Source organism: Stenella coeruleoalba, assembly GCF_951394435.1.
Source record: "Stenella coeruleoalba genome assembly, chromosome: 19".
NCBI classification, from domain to species: Eukaryota; Metazoa; Chordata; class Mammalia; order Artiodactyla; family Delphinidae; genus Stenella; species Stenella coeruleoalba.
The window spans coordinates 29257806-29276797 of NC_137165.1; the positions used below are offsets into that span (position 1 = coordinate 29257806).

Sequence of the window (18992 nt, forward strand, 5' to 3'; positions counted from 1 at the left end):
AGGATCAACAATTGTTTCCTAGGGGATGCAGGCACAGATGAAATTTTAATACATACAGAGCAGTGCATACAAAGACCCAGAGGGAGCAAAGAGTTTGAACCACTTAGGAAACTCTAAGGAGATCAGAAAGACTGAAACATATAATGTAGAAGTACAGTATCAGATGAAGCTAGAGAGGCAAGCACTTGTATGTAAAGCTAAAGAATATGGTTATATCCTGTAGGAGTTGGAGAATCACCGAAGTCAGTGCTGTGAAGAGTTTGGTCAATAAAAGAGATTCTACATGGCATTATATCAGAGCCCATAAAGCTATAAAAACTCAAGGACTGAAGATGTCCTAAGGGTCACGGCTAAGTGGCAATGGCAGCATTACAAATGGAAGACTCCACTGGGTATTTGAGGGCAGGTGGTGGGAAGGCAGCCGCATGCTCCAGAGACCTGGGCCCAATGCACCAGAGGCTGCACCAGGGGTGGAGACACCTTGCACATAGCTGCCTTAGCCAATTATTTCATTCATACATTTGTTCATCCAATACACACATGCTAGGCAGCAATAGCCTTGGTAGCATCAATATTTCAATAGCAATACCCAACATAATGATGGACAGCCTTTGAAATCCATAGCTAACCTCCTGGAAATTGACTTCAGGCATGACGTTGGTGAGGACCTGTTTAGAGATTTGTGGAACAGCAGTCAAATACTACTTGGAGAATGCCAGTAGTAAGTGTCCTGGAGGACACTATCTGAAGTATCTGGGGTGAGCAGGGATGAGCCTATCGGTACAAATTCCCCAAAGCTCTGGGCACTGCGATAGTCCAACAAATCTCAGACAACAGGCACAGTTTAACACTTTTGAGAGAAGGGGGATCTGCAGGAAACAACCACACTCTTTTATACACCCAACAGAAGACAGCATCTAGAGTATAAGTAGCAAAATTCCAATTATATATAGCCAAGAATAATTGAACAGACTCCCTGGGTTATAGAATTGAGATACTTCCTCCCAGTGGGACAGAGATCAAAAGATTTTTCGTAGAGGCTCAAGTCATATATGTTTGTATGTAAATGCATATGTTTATATAGTAAATGGATGTTGTCATTTCATTCTTGCCACCAATTAGCTATTTGGCCATAAACAAGCTGCTTCCCTTCCCTGGGTTTCAGCTTTCTCATCTATAACATTAAAAAGCTGGATCTGATGATCTCTAAGGTCCCTTCCAGCTATAATATTTTATTAGGATTCCAGATGGTTACTGGGGATGATAAAATTTTTTGTCAACGTATAATTATGTTGTGTAAATTATGACATTAGATTTTTCTCCTCTTAGGAATTGCCGTGTGAAAATGACCCAGCAAATGCAGAATTTACATCTTTCTCAGTCAAAAAAACATAGCGCCCCATCATCTCCCAGTGCTGCCAAACGCCTGTACCGGAACCTCTCTGAGAAACTGAAAGGGAGCCACTCTTCGTTTGATGAAGCCTCTTTTAGAACAAGAACTGACCGGCTGAGTCTCAGAAAGACTCCGGTGGTAATAAAACTCTTTATTCTCATCTTGGTTTGATTAGTGCAGTTGTGTTTGGATTTAAGGAGATACTACGATGATCCACGTTTACTCCAGAACCTGATGTTTGCAAGTTTATAAATGTTGAAAGTCAGGTAAGGTAGGAACTGCACATATATATGTTAGTCGAAGTTTAAGTGACTGTGAGATTTTCCCTTTCTTTTTCTTAATTTCTTTTCCTTTATTTCCCTTAGTTTTTCTTTCTCTAATAGACCAAAGAGCCCACAAAATAGCAGCTTGACAAATATGGAGTTTGAGATTAAATAGGCTTTCTGAGAGATCCAGTGTTCATTCAAATCCAGTGTTCATTCAAATATTGAATGAACAATGAACAATATTTTATTTACTTATTTGTAATGTATACCCCATATGCTTTCCAAAGGCATTCAAGACAGAATCCAGGCAAAAACAAAAAAAAATGCAAATGTATTATACAATGGTAAATAAATCAATAGCGATGGTGATTGTGGGGGACAGCAAGGGAGCAAGAAAGGGAAAAAGAAAGAAGGAAGGGGAGGAGGGTGGGAGGGAGGAAGGAAGGAAAAAAACTGGAAAAAGAAAATAGTGGGGATGGAAAGAGAAATAGATATACCAAAAACCTAGGCAGATACAGTACCTAAAATTTGTTATTACATTTACCTCTGAGTTCCTAGTCAGTCAAAGCAGAAGGGGAAGGACAATTGGTAATAGCATTCCATTAACTAATAACTGCAAGTATACCAAATGAATATCTTCCTGTTGCTAAGTCCTCCGGCTTCTATAAGATGTCATAGTGAATTATGTAATGGAGAATAAAGAGTGGCACTGGGGATGTTATAAACATTCTCACATAGCAGCTTCTTATACTGCCCCTCAGTAAAAGCTGAGGGCATAATATTATCATGCTCAGCAAGGGTATTTCTGCAGGGGGTAATGGCACCATTTGTTTGAGCTTAAAACAGAAATGAGCCCTAGCCTTTCCAGATAGAAGCGTACCAGAGTTTGCCAACAAAAGCATATGGCGAAGGGAATGACTTAAGAGTGAGAGCAAGTATGGCACATGAGAAATTAGACAGACTAAGAATCACAAACAAATACACAACTGTGTTGTTTGGACAGAGCAGCATTTTAACTTTGCACTCATTTGTTTTCTAGTTTGTTTTCTCATTTCAAACTCATCTTCTGGGAGGGCTTGGTTGTGGCTGAGTTACGGCCTAAGCATCAGAGGCTGTTCAGCTTAGCAGATTGTCGACAAAACACTTTTCGGTTCAGCAGACTGCCATGTAGCAAAGAGAGCTGCATATCAAACAGTTCTATCCCCTGGGTCCCCTTTGTCAAAACAAGCATTTGCATAATAGCTTTGTGTTTTCCTCCAATTTCATTCATGTGTTACGCACTCAGCTATGTCGACCTGTAGCCTTTGAATGGGAGAATTGATTTTTGATGAGACTAAAAATAAAACCTGCCTACCTAAATATGTGGTTACTGAAGACCTTCCACATTTTAATCAGGCAACCCCTATGCTAGCTCAGGACCATTGGTATTTCAACATGTTTAAACACCTGGGAACTCTTGGAGAAGATACCAGATAAATGTATGAATAGTGTGTGTGTTGCTCTTACCCCATGAGCTACAGAAATATGTATTTGAGAGAATTCTAAAGCTTTTCTCCTTTGCTTACTATTAATCCCCTGAAAGAACTTTTCAAAGGAAAGATACTGTCTTTAGCTATTCTCTTCTATAGGTGATTTGTATCCTATGAATATTCAACTTTTGGCCCTCTCAGGCCCCAAAGCAATTGCCGCCCATTCACTGAAACCTTCCCTGGACACCACCTCTTGAGCCCCTCACCTGAGGTCTCAGAAATGCCAGGTATTCAGTGGCTGGGGCTCAGGGCTGAGAAAGTGTAGAGGTTAGTATAAAGGAGTCTAGGAGTTAGGGAGTCAGCCTGCAGGCAGTGTGGACCTACTAGAGATTTGTAAATAAGGAAAGGACATGTAGCAGTGTAAATTTTAGAAAGACTACTCGTATCAATATGGAGTAGGGATGGAGGAGACTAAGACTAGCAACAGGTAGGTCACTGCCATGATCTGGTAACAGTCTGAGAAACAGTCAAAACACAGGGACGGAAAGGGAGGGGATGAGTTTGAGAAACAGAGGAAGTGTATTCCAAGCTAGTCATAATTTAAATTACCTGTGCTGTGTTATCTATGCCAGCGTTTTCCAAACTGTGTTTGGTAGAACCTTATTCCAGGACAGTTAAAACAAATATAATGAAAAATATGTTCTGTGAAAAAATACTTGAAACAGGTCATATTTCTCACCTATTAGAGAGTCATAATTGCATGTTAAAATTACTAAAGGGCTTGAGAGGTCTTACAATAAAATAATGCAGTAACTTGGTTTAATCTAATGTTTACTAAATTCACTTGACCACATGCTACTTTCTTCATAGAACACCTTATGATGGCCTACTGAACAGTATTCCACAGAAGACTGGTTTGAGAAAAACTGATGTTTGCTCTTATCTGTAGACTGTATACTATATTGTCTCAATGCATCTAAATATACAGATCTTTTCAATGTTCATTAAAAAAGATGGAGGGAGGGTCCAATAGTGTTTACTTTGGAGACCTTGGAATAAATAGCAGTTATACCACTTATAAGTGGGAATGCAGTCACTGAAGCAGTCCCTAAAATTCAAAACAGCTAGGCCATGAAGACAAGCTGGTCTATGAAACTGTGCGAACCTGCTTCATTCTCTTCCAGAACTTCCAGGGCAATGAAGCCATGTTTGAAGCAGTTGAACAGCAAGACATGGATGCTGTGCAGATCCTCCTGTATCAGTACACGTCGGAAGAACTAGATCTCAACACACCTAACAGTGAGGGGCTGACACCTCTGGATATCGCCATCATGACCAACAATGTGCCCATTGCTAGGATTCTTCTGAGAACAGGGGCCCAAGAAAGTCCACACTGTAAGTAAACTCAAGAATAAAACATGTACTATTAAGGCCAGACCGCAGCTTTATGCCACCGAAATAGCCATTGCTGGCCCTTAGAATGAATGGTTGACTAAGCATAGGCTCTGAAATCCTTTACATGTTTTCATGAACTTTCATGCAAACAGTGATAGTGTTTATCAGTCCAAGCATCAAGTTACGTTCTAAATAGAATACACAGAATGTTATTGAAAAGGAACCTCAAAGGAACTTCCTCGTAAGAATTGAATGCAAGTTTTAAGATATGTGAAAGACTCCAAGTGAGGCTATAGCATAGCACATATACATAGAAAAAAGAATGAGATAGAAAAGAGAATGAGTATGTGTGTGTTAATGGCTTTCTGTCCACAGTCAACATGGTGGTTCCATTCATTCATTCACTCATTCAACAAACAATGAGGAAAGGGCATGTTCTAAGTACTAGGAATGCAGTGGTGAACAAGACAAAAATCTCTACGCTCAAAGAACTTACGTACTAGGGGAGGAGATTTCCAACAATCAAGTAAATAGATAAATTAATATATAAATTCAAATAGTGATAAATACGATGAAGAAAATAAAGTGAATGAATGGCTGGAGATTGATGGAGTGGGGACTATTTTAATAGGGTTGGGCAAGAAAAGCCTCTCTAATGCAGTGACATTTGAGCCTCGTCCTAGGCAATATCAAGGAATGAGCTATGAGAAGACATGGGGTCAAATTTTAGGCAGAGTGAATGGCAAACACTCAGAAAGGTTCTGAGGCAAGTAGGAATGGGACTGCCATATCTGAAGAACAAGAAGGCCAGTGTGGCTAAAGCAAAATGAACATAGGGGAGAGTGATGGCTGAGGGACAAGTCACAGGGACCAGACCATACAGGAGCAGATTAGCCAAGGTGAGAAGTTTCACTTTGATTTTAAGTGTGATGGGGAGACAGTGGAACAGTTTAAGCAGATGAAAGACATATTCTGGGGACTTCCCTGGCAGTCCAGTGGTTAGGACTCGGTGCCGTCACTGCTGGGGCCCAGGTTCAATCCTTGGTCAGGGAACTAAGATCCTACAAGCCGCGTGGCATGGGAAAGAAAGAAGGAGGGAGGGAGGGAGGGAGGGAGGGAGGAAGACATATTCTGCTTTATATTTTAAAAGATCACTACAGGGCTTCCCTGGTGGCGCAGTGGTTGAGAGTCAGCCTGCCGATGCAGGGGACACGGGTTCGTGCCCCGGTCCGGGAAGATCCCACATGCCGCGGAGCGGCTGGGCCCGTGAGCCATGGCCGCTGGGCCTACACGTCCGGAGCCTGTGCTCCGCAACGGGAGAGGCCACAACAGTGAGAGGCCCGCGCACCGCAAAAAAAATAAATAAATAAAAATAAAAAAATAAAAGATCACTACAGCCGTCTGTGGAGAATACACAGTGGTTAGGGCAACTGTGAAACTGTGAAAACCAATTAGGAGGCTATTCTAATGGTCCAGGAGACAGATGCCAGTTGCTTGGACTAGCACCATAGTGACATTGATGGTGACATGGATGGTGAGCAGCGGTGGAATTCTGAATGTATTTTTTAACGGCTTTATTGAGATATAATTCACATGCCATACAATTCAATGGTTTTTAGTATATGCACAGACTTGTGCAACCATCACCACAGTCTATTTTAGACCGTTTTCATTCCCCCAAAAGAAACCCCATACCCTTTGGCTATCTCACCCCAACCTCCCCACTCCTCCCAGCCTTGAGCAACCACGAATCTACTTTCTGTTTCTATAGATTTGCCTCTTCTGGACATTTCAGATAAACGGGATCACATCGTATGTGGTCTTTTGTGAATGGCTTCTTTCTGGATGTATTTTGAAGTAGAGCTGATAGTACTTACCACAGGGAACTGCTCTCAGGTCATAGACCCCGCCCAGGAGTGGATGGGATAAAATCATATAGCCCTTGCCCTGTGCCAGGCACTATTCTGAGCACTTTACATGTATTGACTCCTTGAATCCTCACACAACGTTCTGAGGGAGGCACTCATATTCCCTTAGGTGCAAACTCTCTGACCCAATGACCACAATGGCTCTGAGCCACAGTTTTTATGTTTCCTAAAAGAAAAAAGTAAACTCATCAAATTGTTAGTTTCACTAATACTGATTCACTCACTTCCAAGTGGTGAGACCCAGAAGGCTGAAAGAGAAGCAAGCAAATATATAATTAGAGGTCACATCTCTGCTCCTAAATTTCATAAACCCCTGCCACCCAAAAACTAGGTACAGAGGCAGAACCTTGTATCATAAAACTCTTTATTTTAAAAATGCTAAACTCACTACATCCATGTCAAAAAGAATGAGGACTTGGGTTCAGTAGCATTGGGGCTCTTCAATAAGAGCTCCATCATCAAAGTGCTGCTTCTTTTTAGTGGAATTGGAGGATTTGGAGGGATGGGCAAATAAGGATGGAAGAAATCAAAAAGGTTTATTTGCTGCCTTCCAATTTATGTTGCAATAACGTCTGTCCTAAAGATGCAGTGAGAGAGCGGTGGAGAGAGAATCAAGGGGTCTGAACATAGAGAATGCAGACTGAGCCCCATTCTATAGGAACAAGGAGACCATTCATCCAGATGTTGCCTGCACTGAGCTGGATGAAACATTAGTCTTACTTACCTGAGACGCTGCAAAGAATTTCTGCATTTTCCATGAAACCAGTAATACTCCCAATCTCCCCAATCCCCCTTGTGCATAATTAAATCTCCATAAAATAACCCAAGTACTAAATATTTAGTTAAACCGAAAGCAAATTCATTCAAAAGATCCCTGGTTTTTCTCATTCCCTGTGGGACGGTAACCACATTACCATCACAAACTTGTAAAGGACAGTGAGAGAGAAACCCAGGTTTTAGCTTCTAGGAAATATGACACCGAAGTCACCTTGGCCACCCAAAAAGTTAAAGAGATAGGATCATGTACAGACTCCCACATGTGTAAAAATGGCAAAGGACTATTGATTGAGAAACTATGAAATCTCCACATACATTATCTCCAGTTTTCACACTAGCCCTTCAGGATGATGTTATTACCTCCATCTTGAAGAAGAGGAATTCGTGATTCTGAGAGGTTAAGTGACTGACCAAAGGTCACACATCTAGCAAATGAATAGGGATGTCAAGGATTCAAGTCCAAGTGTGTGAGATACCACGCCTGGAATCCTGCTGTGCAAACTCACTGTCTTTCCAAGTAACTAATAAAGAAGGCTGTGGCCGCTGGGCCCCTGGACCTTTCCCTTTGTGCCTTTGCTAAAATCCTATGGTGTATTTCTTTGTGCTGCTCTATGAGCTGAGATGCCATTCCTGTTGAAAAAAGGCAGGATAGAAGAACACAGTCTGTTTTCAGGGATTTTTAATTCACTTTATGTATCAAGTACCAGAGAAATCAAATTGCTTCTGGGCATGAGTATGAGCCAGCCCATGAGGAAAACCAGAGTCTCCCAGCTAGAACCAGATAAGCAAGCACCCACTGCAAACTGATCCGCAGAAGCTGCAGAGGCAGGATAGAAGAATGACGTCTTAAGTTCTTAGAGTATTTTACACATTGCAAAAATGCTTTTGCTTGCGTCATCTCACTTGATCCTGACCACTGACTTGTGAGATGAGAGTTAGCTTCCTCGTTTTGATCAACGAGGAAACTGAAATAAAGACAAATAATTCATCCAGTGCTCCAAAGCTAATAAGTGGTGGACCCATGATTTGAACCCAGATCTTCTGTATTGTTTTGGTATTTGTGGAAAAGCATTAGCACACTCACTGTCACACTGCAGATGTTCAATTCCTTCCTTCCCTGACTCTCCATCTGTCCTCTTCTAATGCCTGTTAAATATTTCAGGATTTCTAATAGGGTAAATTTTCTGTCTTCTCTTCCCCTGTGTGTTCCCTTCTGAAAACAGCCCAATACTCTTTTCACTATGCCAACCAAAGATCCTGACGTAACTCAGAAGAAAGTCCTCTGTAATTCTCTCCCTTTCGTAACAGGAATCACAAAGACACAGATACGTTTAGGGATTTACCTCCTAAGCCACCGGTCAGGCATGTCTTCTGGGCTTTAGCCCCTGAAATCATAGAGCTATATGAAGGTGTTCTGAATAAACATGGCTTGAAATTCAACCATGTACATTTCCTTATTCATAAGGAAAGTTCCAGAAGTGGCCACCCAAATTTGCACACTGCCCCAAGTTTAAATATACACAGAACCTCAACCTGCTCATTAGATGAATCTACTATCTTTATTCGGCAACTTTTTTCTGTTCCTCCCACCTTTAGGTAAGCAGCACAAAGTAATATTCATTCCTTCTAGGAGAAAACATTAGCCATTGTTGAAGTAGAATCCCACATACGTGTGCCAAGCTCAGGAAACAGGCCCAGAATCTAAAAGGACTAGCGCTAGGAAAGTTAATGTACAAAGCTACTACAGGATACCTGGGGGCTATACTTTTGATTTTTTCATCCATTCAGTATCCCACTTGCCATAACTCATACTCAGTTGAACAACGGCTGAGAAAGACTTGCTCCATAACTGAAAGTCCCTTGTCATAAACCCCTCCCTTATTCTAACTCATATCCTACCTCTACCCTCGAATCACACTTCAACAGTCTCCAGGACGAACACACCGAATCATCAATGAGGTCCTTGCCTTTCTGAGGCTGCTATCTATTTGGCATCATTTTGGCTCTATAAACAGTAACCGTAAAGAAACTAGTTCTTTTTGGATACCTACCATGTGCAAATCTGGTCACTCACATGGATGTTATCTCATCTTTTGACCCCAATACCCGGCACATATGTAGGTGCTGATAAATTTTCAGTTGAAATTTCAGTTGAATTTTAAGCCCTGCCTAATACTGCTGGGAACTGCAGGTATTGAATTTTAGCACATACACACACACACACACACACACACACACACACACACACATATACACTATGTGTACAGTGCACATGCACACATACATACATGCACTTGCACACACAATGTATGAAGAAAACTTTCTCTTCAAGTAAGTTACACTGTGGGGAACCTGTTGTTGTTGCCATTATTGTGTTTTCCAGGCATTGTTTTGAAATTTGGTTGCAGACGTAGCCTGACTGTTTTTATTTCTACACCGATTAATAATACGGCAGAACGCTCCTCATTTTTAGTCTTTCTGCCCTTTCCTATAGCTGCATTCTCCCTTCTCTCTAGACCCTTTCCTCTCTCTCTCTGCAATCCTTTGTGAACCCCTCTCTCTCACTTTCCCTTGGATACTGCCTGTGGAACTAGGAAATGTCTCCCAGAATTAGTTATGTTCAGTTACTTCATAAAATATGATCGCAGAGCAGCTGTCAGCTGAGTGTGGTGCAGACACCAATGTTAAAATTTTGGCAGACTGGTCAGGATGCACCACTATTTCTGCAGTAGTCAAGGGTCCGTGTTGGTGCTGGGACTGGTTCAGGGCACGTCTAAGAGGTGTGACTATAAACTAATGAGGCTGGCTTTATGTAAACAAACACACCAGAAAGTCTACAATCCACTCGAATGTTATCCTTTAAGAGGGTCCACATGGGAGACCCCACACTTGCTCCAACAGTGCTGCCATTGCTCTAAATGCTTTTGGATTTGTCCTCAGAGCCAGTTTATGAGAAAATCTGACTCATTGCTTAGAGTCACATCTGATTTTTGTTCCAAAACAGCATTGCTCGGCGTCATCACCCTCCATGTTCACCAGTCGTGGTTTCCAATGATTTAGAGAGGTTTCCTGAAATCAAATCCACCTTCAAAAGACAAAGATTTGCAACCATTAAGACTACGTAAAGAACAAGCCTTAGGCCGGTTGCTAGAATGCGTCCCCAGATATTTTTATCTGCTTCATTAAAATAGGTGTAAAAATCCTCACCCTGACTTACAAACTTGCTCCTTCTCAAACCTCATCTCATACTGCTCACCCCTCACCCGTGATACACCAGCCTCCATTCCATTCCTTGAACACTCCTCACTATCTTATTAGAAGGCCTTTGGACTGCTATTCCCTATGCTTGAAATGATCAAGTGCTTTTAATCTTGATCATTACTCGGTCTAACTCCTTCTTATCATTTCACCTTAAATGTCACATCTTCAAGAGAGGCTTTCTTTGGCCACCAAATCCAAAGTCTAAAGTCACTTTCTAATCACATCACTTTATTTTAGTTTTCCGCACAGCACTGAAATCACTGTATGATATTCTTCTCCAGGTTTTGATTTCCTTATTTTCTGCCTCCCCTGTGTTAGAATGTAAACTCCACAAGAGCAAAATTTGTCTCATGTGTCCCTGTATCCCCAGCAAACAGAAGGCACTCAAAAAATGTGTGTTTAATTGAACTGAATAAATGCCAAGGCTACTCTCACTTGTTTTGAAGGGTGTGAATATATTACTAATTTTGAAGGGAATGATTTTAGTAAATATCAAGTGAATTTATCTCTTTTTGTTTCCAAATAATTATTTAGACATCAGGTGGCCATAGCCTAAGTTCCAGTCACTTGCTCTTCAAGAGCTGATAACTGTCCTTTCAGTCTTTTATTTTTAAATTTTAAATATACGTGCAACACAGAATATATTGTCCTTGCCAAAAATTAAAACATATAAAGTTTAAAGATACCTTTGTTGGCCCACCCAACACACACATGTGCACATGCACACACTCACTATCGAGGTTCCTGTCCCTCAGTTCTGCCAACGTAACCATTGCTATCCTCTGAAGGCATGACTGAGCCAGAGGATCCACTGCCAGGCTTACTCAGAGTGACTGCTGGTGAGACCTGTGTCCCTTCCTGCATGGGCCTCTCCATAGGGCTGCTCCTTAACACGGCAGTTGGCTTCCCAGAGCAAATGATTTAAGAAAGACAAAGAGACCAACCAAGATGGAAGCAACAGTCCCTTTTCTAACCTAACATCAGTGGTGATATATTATCATTTTTGCTGAATCTTGTTATCTCGATGACCAACATAGATCAGCCGCGGTACAGGGTGTGAAAACTAGGAGACAGAGATCACTAGGGGCCCTCTTGAAGGCTGGCTACTCCGCTACCTATCTAAGATGGTTGAGAATTAAATGTAATAGGTTTAAAACATTTCCCTGGCACATTGTAAATGGTCAAAAAGATTGTTAGCCAAGATAACTTACAGAAACGAAATAAAACAAACCCAAGATCTCCTGGTAGAGAATTTAAATATTTTACCCATCTGTTGTCTAGTGTTGTGAAAACACTGTCCAATATAGGCACTTTTTGAAGTTTGTAGGATTTTATGTTCTAAAACTATACGAACATAGACATACGACTGTTGGTACTTGAAATGTGTCCAGTCCAAATTAAAATGTGTTTTAAATGTAAAACTTAACACTGAATTTTCAAGACTTAAGTACCAAAAAATATATAAAATATCTAATTAATAATTTTATACTGATTGCATGTTGAAATGATAATGTTTGGATCTGTTAACTAAAATATATTATGCAAATTAATTTCACCTATTTCTTTTTGCTTTCTTAATGTCACTACTAGCCAATTTTAAGTGATGCGACTCACACTGTATTTCTATTGGACAGCATCGAAAAATCAGCAGAAGATACAGCTATCTTATTTCATATTTAAACTCCCTATGATGTCATTGGGTAATCTGCTTTGGATTTTCTAAATAATTTCTTCAGGTGTTTTGTGTGTTTGTTTCAGAGAAAATGTCCATTTGCCCCCCTGGAGCTGGGGAGACCTGGGCAGCAAGTCCCTTTCTATGTCAATGGCTCTGGCTTCTTAAAGAGCAACAATTACAACTTAAACTATATAATATGGACTTCGTGAATCCACATTCTGCTGAAAATAGCAGAGAAAAACATTCCAGAGCCCTATGTCCAGGGTGCAATGAGTTCTAGGAGAAGAAAGCTCACAGTAACTAAAATGAAACACTTAATCTCCAAATCACTAAAACCTTTCGGAAACCACACTCTCAAAGTCCTTGGGAAAACTTGAAAATAAGACAACAGGTTGAGGCCCAGGTGAAACCAAAGTGAATTTTGAGCCCTGAACCTTATCAGGACAGGTAAACTGCACCTTAAGCTTTGAGTTTTTGAATTAAAAAACATTTAATTATTAAAATACCTCCATATTATTTCCTTTGACATTCCTAGCTGAAAACAAGTCAGTTGTGAGGTTGTTAGGAGGTTGTCATTTATGATCAGCAAAGATAAATATTATTAACTGCTATTCTTGGTTGCCCAGAGGATATTGGCTTATAATCAAGGGTTATACCTAAGTGACCTTGTTTTCTCCTTTGAAATAACAGGGTTGAAATTGACATGACTTAGTATATAATATATTTCTGATGGTAGCTAGAACAGAAAACTTTTATCTGGGGCAAGATTTTTTTTTTTTTGGATGGAAGAACAGCTATTTTACAAAAACAAGTATTTGATTTATTTTGTGTGCCTCTTAAAAATACAACACAGACTAATAGGTTTAATAATAATAATACAAACCTCTGCTAATTGACAGTCTTCTATGTAAGATTATCACAAGGCCACCTTGGTGAACAGTGACTTCCCCTCATGAAGGAAATCATACAGGGCCAAAGGTACTATAGGAAGAGGCACTTAAGGCTGATTGTAAGGATCCTTCTAACACTGAGGTTAAATGATTGTCTTGGTGCCCCATATTTCTCATCAATGAAAACAAGGAAAATGCCAATAACAATAGAAAAGTTGTTGCTACATTGCAAAATGGCATATCATTAGTAATGGGCAAAGGTATTTCTTTAAGCAAGTCAAATGAACTGCTCCCTAAAAGCCTCAGTTAAAAATTAAAATTAGTTTACATTTTACCCTCATTATATTTTTCAAGCTTTAAGCAATTATCAACTAGGCCCAAATTCACCAGTTGCAGGGCAAAGGCAAAATTAAGAAATGTAAGGATAGTAAGTAGTTGGCAATCAGTAGGTTAGATTTTTTTTTTTTAAGTTTTTTTTATGTGGACCATTTTTTAAAGTCTACTGAATTTGTTACAATATTGCTTCTGTTTTATGTCTTTGGTTTTTTGGCCATGAGGCACGTGGGATCTTAGCTCTCTGTCCAGGGATTGAACCCGCACCCCCTGCCTTGTAAGGCGAAGTCAGCCACTGGACCGCCAGGGAAGTCCAACAGGTTAGATTCTGATGGTGAAGAAAATTCACTTGGTCTGATTATTATTTATCTGAGGATTTAAACAGTAGCCATAATTGTATTCTTTGGACACCAAGTTCCTGCCCCTCCCCCCACTCCCACCCTGTAGTTAATTAGCTGCGCAGGTCTTATAACAAATGCCCACTCAGAAACACTGGGTGGTAGAAATGCTGTTGATAATTAAACACCACAATAGCACGGAGCCTATTTCAGGAGCCGCCAAGTGGTCTTGCCCCAGCCGGACAGCTCACCACACACTCACAGACCCTCTATTGTGCTGCCTACGGCTGCCCAGAGGGATAGCTGCTTGCCTGGAGAAGGGATCAACGGCAGTAAGAGTGAAAAGACCAAACCTTGCAAACAGATACAGGAGTTCTGGACTCAAAATATCCAGAGGGTAGAAGTGAAAAGAGAATGGACCCAAGGAAAAGGGAAGTGGATGGGCAGGAAAATTAATCACAAAATTGACATTAACCTTTCTAGTTTCTATATCCAAACAGCCAACCAAAATGAGTTCACCAATCGTGTGCCAAATAGATAGCAATTAGAACACTGCAATACATAAAGAATAGGTTAATTTGCGTTCCATTTAGGTTTAGAGGAAGTTCACTAAATTTAAGGTTTTTAAGGAAACCCTGGATCATCATCCCACCTCCCTGGGTATCAGTTTCTTTACCTTTAAAAATAAGGGGATTGAAAAGGTTCTCATGCTGGGGTGGAAAAAATAGGAATGGGGCTCCCCAAACAATTTCCAAGGTGTCAAAAACTTAACCAACACATCATTACTCAAGATAAAACTACAAATTCTAATATGATTATCATATTTACTTGATTTTCCTTAAAATATTAATCCAGTTTGTTAGGTTTGATTATCTAATACCGAAGAGATGCTTCTATTGGCAGTTATATAGGTCACTATTAATAGGGAGAAAAATGATTACTTTAAGTCAGCTGATTTGGCAGTCAATAAAGAAAATCCTTCAAAAGAGAGTGTTTTATTAAACTATTTAAAAATCCACAGAATAAAAATAATAAAACGTTTGCTTGGTGAAATGGTTTGAAACCATTGGCTCAGTTAGTGCCTCTCCAACTCGTGCATGGAATTACTTCTAACAGAAGCAAGTGAGTAGGTATACTCCCAGGAGCATCTGGGAACTTAGCCTGGGGGAAGCGAGAGATCTATAAACTTTCTTTTTTTATCTTCATTTTTTAGGAAAATGTTCCATTCTTCTCCATAATAGAAGTGTTTGTTTTAACTTCTAAATAATTTGCTTTCATCAAAATCTGCATTGAAAATTTGATGCTCCAGAAAGACACACGTATTTATTCTGAGGCTTCAGAGATGCCCACTGCACCCCATCAACACCACCACCATGCTATGCTGCATGTTAGGTATCTCACTTTGAGAAGCACAGGGACCTAAATGATTGGAAAACTTACTTGGCTATAAAATTCTGTGTATCTTCCTTGTTATTCTGTGAAGAGGTGAATGCTTTTCTTAAAGATACAGAATTCCTTTACCACTACAACTCAAATAGCGTCAGGTCTACAGTCTAGAAGTAAAGGAAAAGTCTAGAAACAAAATGTTTTGTGCTAGGAAAAGCAGGAAAAATCTCCAGGGGGAGCCAAGCATAGCTCAAGAGAAGCTGTCCATCTGAAATGCCACCTGGAATTCACACCAGTAATAACTGTTGTGGATATAAAAATTAATAGGGGGGATTTCATAGTATTAGAAAAATTTATTTTTATAAATCATGTGTCTATCACCCAAGTGTTGACGCATGCATGCAATTCAAACATCAGGCTTTCAATAAAAAGCTCACTGAATGACTTAGCAAAGACAATTCCCCCATTTTCTCCATAATTTGTAGTGGAAGAAGGAGGGGGCGAGAGTGTAGAGGGTGCAGTTACTGGGTCAATTAATCAACCTGAAAACTGTGACACAAACTCTGACGCCTAACCTATGTCTAAAAATACACAAATGTATACGAATTTGTTTTAAACTGTCAATGCCTATATTTAGGACCTTCCCAGCAAGGCTATAATGAGACTGTGTTTGAGGGCTTCAGTCACAGCAGACTCTAGCATTAATCTGAAGTTAGTTAAATTAACAGCATTTAGTACTGACCTGTCAATCTCACTGCTCCAGGAAATTGCACCTTGAGGCTGCTAATATTGCCAATTTTTCCACAGGAGTATGCGCCCATGTGTGTGTATGTGTATTTCTTTTCTCCAGAACCTCTGTGTTCATACACCATCATTGCTTCCCTACATCCACAGCACTTATATTATCATTTATTCTGGCCTCCTTTAGCCTTCCCAAGGGATTCTGCATAGTGTAGCTGCTCAGTGAAAGAGTTTTTTAGCTTTATATTTGTTTGTTTATTTTTCTGTCATGGCTCATGACTGAGGCTTTAAAAAAAAGTGTGACAGTATTTAGAGTACATGATTGACTGCTATAGCAACATTCATTAACCATGACAAATCTGCAGCAAAACACAGTCCTGAGTGTTCTAAACAGCAACTTTAAAAAGAAAGAAGAAAGAAAGAAAAAGAAAAAGACTCAACTAATTTTTCATTGACCTCATCTATAAATAAATTTAGACTGATGGTGAGCAGGGGCAATAATAAATTAGTATTCGTTTCCTATAATTAATGCAAACATGCCTATATAACCACTTAATTTCCATTTCAAAATATATCTAACAAATTTTCACTTGCATTATCTTCATAATATTTTCTCTCTGGATTAGAAGAATGAAATGGTTGGATTTCTTTCCCACCCACCAGGGGGAAATATTGTTTTGGTCATGCAGAATGTCAACCACATGTTGGTGACAGATCCGCAGAACTTGACTCTGATCTGTTTCATTACTTGTATGATCCTCTACCACATGCCCATGATAAGGCTGTCTTCTGTCTCTGTCACCAACCAGGAAGGGCTCCACTGAAGTGACCAAGTGACCACCTAGGCAGGCCCTCACATGCATGAGTGCTGCGAGTAAACAGCAAGAAGCAGACTCCCAACCTGACCTAAGAATCTGAAATGTTCTATCATTGACATGAACGTTCTCTCACACAGGGGAAGGTTGGGTAAACAATGTGACGTGAATCAAATAAAGATTATCACACACTGAATAAAACAGAAATATCAAGCCTGACAACCTCTCTCTGCAAGAGGAGCCAGTACAACTTGCTCTCTTGGGCATGGGCATCTCCAGAAACCGTTCCTCCAATCAGACCACAATCAAAGATCAAACTGCTCAAAGATCAATGTCTGATCGCACCCAAGTCACCCAACCATCAGGGCTCACTAGCTCTACTGGGGCAGCAATAGTGGAACACTTTGTTAGCAATACGTAAATTGATTAACAAGAACAAAATTACCACTAAGACACACATAGAAAAATCTCTATGAGCTGGGAAGAATATAACAAACAAAAGACACCAAAAACAAAAAAAACCAAACATATTCTTCAGCAGAATGCAACTTGCCTCATGGACAGCTTTTCTTAAGGCCTTCCTAGTCCTACAAAGCTTTTGCCCCTTAGTGTTTGTCCCTCTGAAGATCACGGAAACAGACGTGTGCAATGTGAAACAGAAGTGGGCCTCATACTAGTGGAATTCTAATTAACTCTGCTAGGCAGCTGTCTCGGCCAGAGAGCAATGGGAATCTCTTAAGCTGATAGGTGTACTATCAACTAGTGGTGTCACCAATTAGACCTTATCATAGTAAGATAGTTAATAATGAACACAGATTCCACTTTCCCCAGGCATTTTTAAAAACCCATAGTAGACTCTCAGATATCCTGCCAACGAAGTAGCATTTCCCCAGAAAGAAAAGGGAGTCACCCCTTTTTTTTCCCTTCAGTTGTCAGCCTGGAAAGCCGAGCAATGCACCTCAACACGCTGGTGCAGGAAGCCCAGGAGAGGGTGAGTGAACTGTCTGCTCAGGTGGAGAATGAAAGATTCAGCCTGGACAACACAGAGAAAGAGAAACAACTGAAAGCTTGGGAGTGGAGGTACCGACTCTACAGACGCATGAAAACAGGCTTTGAACATGCCAGTGAGTATAAGCAGAGGACTTGTACATTTAACTAGACTGAACCCTGGTTTGAGACAGCCAGGCCTTCTTGTACTGATTTTTTGCAGCTCTACAGGGTCATGGATGGCCGTTGTCAGCCTATGTGGAGCAAGGGCTCTGGGAGGCTGTAAAAGGATCTTTTGTCTTGCTTGATTTTCGGGCTCCTGATAGGTTCTCTGACAACAGCCATGAGGCTTTAGTGCTGCTGGCTTCCCTCCACCATGTCACACTCATCTAGCACTTTCCACCCGCTACACCTTAATGCCTAATGACTTGAATGGTCTGATGCCCGAAGTGCCTATATTTTGTGGATGTGGAGGTGGAAAACCATTTGTTTGCCTATTTGTCCAGTTTCTGCTTCAAGCTCCAGTTTAAGTTGTTTTCAACTCTCTAATATATACAGCTTATATAAACTGACCTTCGGTTAATACAGGCAACAGAGAAGGACAATCAACCCATGAACTACGCTGCTGTCTGCACTTCCATTCTCTTTACCAGTTCTTTCTGTTAGTTTAAGAAAAGCCTTGTTTCTGGATAATACTCATTAGCACTGGAAGGTACTGCTTAGTGCCGCCCGTGATATAAAAATTCATATAAAATCCGAACACTTGTGAAACATTAAACTCTTATTCCAACAGGTGATCTTATTCAAACAACAAAAACTAAAAATTAGGCTTGAAAATTTAAACATAAGGGAAAGATGGGTTTATTAGGCTAGGAATTATCCGCCTCTGCTTTGTGATATAAACAAACACCAAAGGCAGGGAAATTCTTGTTTTCTGTAGTATTGTACACTAAGTACCAAATCTAGGCCTAATCCTTTCTCTTGAAGCAAATAACTTAAGTAACATTAACGAAAGGCTGCTTTTAACATTAACAATCTCTAGCAATGCTGATACACGTTTTTTTAAAAAAGATATTCAGCAATTGTTTCAATAAATGTATTTACTATGGTACCTCATTTTAGGACAGATTAATACTAGAATCAGTCACATTTTTAGGCTTGATGCCATTTTTAAAATTTTTTCTAAATTACAAAACATCTTCTGGGTGTTAAAAAGTACCTAGAGTGATCAGAAGGCCTTTAAAACCTGAGGTTAGTGGACATGACATTTGCCCATGCAGTCTTTCTTAGAAAAATAGTACCTGATGTAATTGGAAGCAGCCTGAGAGCAAGGCAAGT

General features: G+C 40.2%; 1 protein-coding gene across 1 annotated transcript in view; it reads left to right on the top strand.

The window, feature by feature from the left end:
• Positions 1-1330: 1330 nt before the first annotated feature.
• Positions 1331-18992, top strand: part of ANKFN1 (ankyrin repeat and fibronectin type III domain containing 1) — a gene marked incomplete at its 3' end in the record, with an annotated part of 139010 nt that continues 121348 nt past the window's right edge. The window contains exons 1-3 of the mRNA XM_079904546.1: positions 1331-1531; positions 4313-4523; positions 17597-17791. Coding sequence (XP_079760672.1) covers positions 1346-1531; positions 4313-4523; positions 17597-17791 — 592 coding nt within the window. The 5' untranslated portion in view covers positions 1331-1345. The remainder of the gene's footprint in view (positions 1532-4312; positions 4524-17596; positions 17792-18992) is intronic.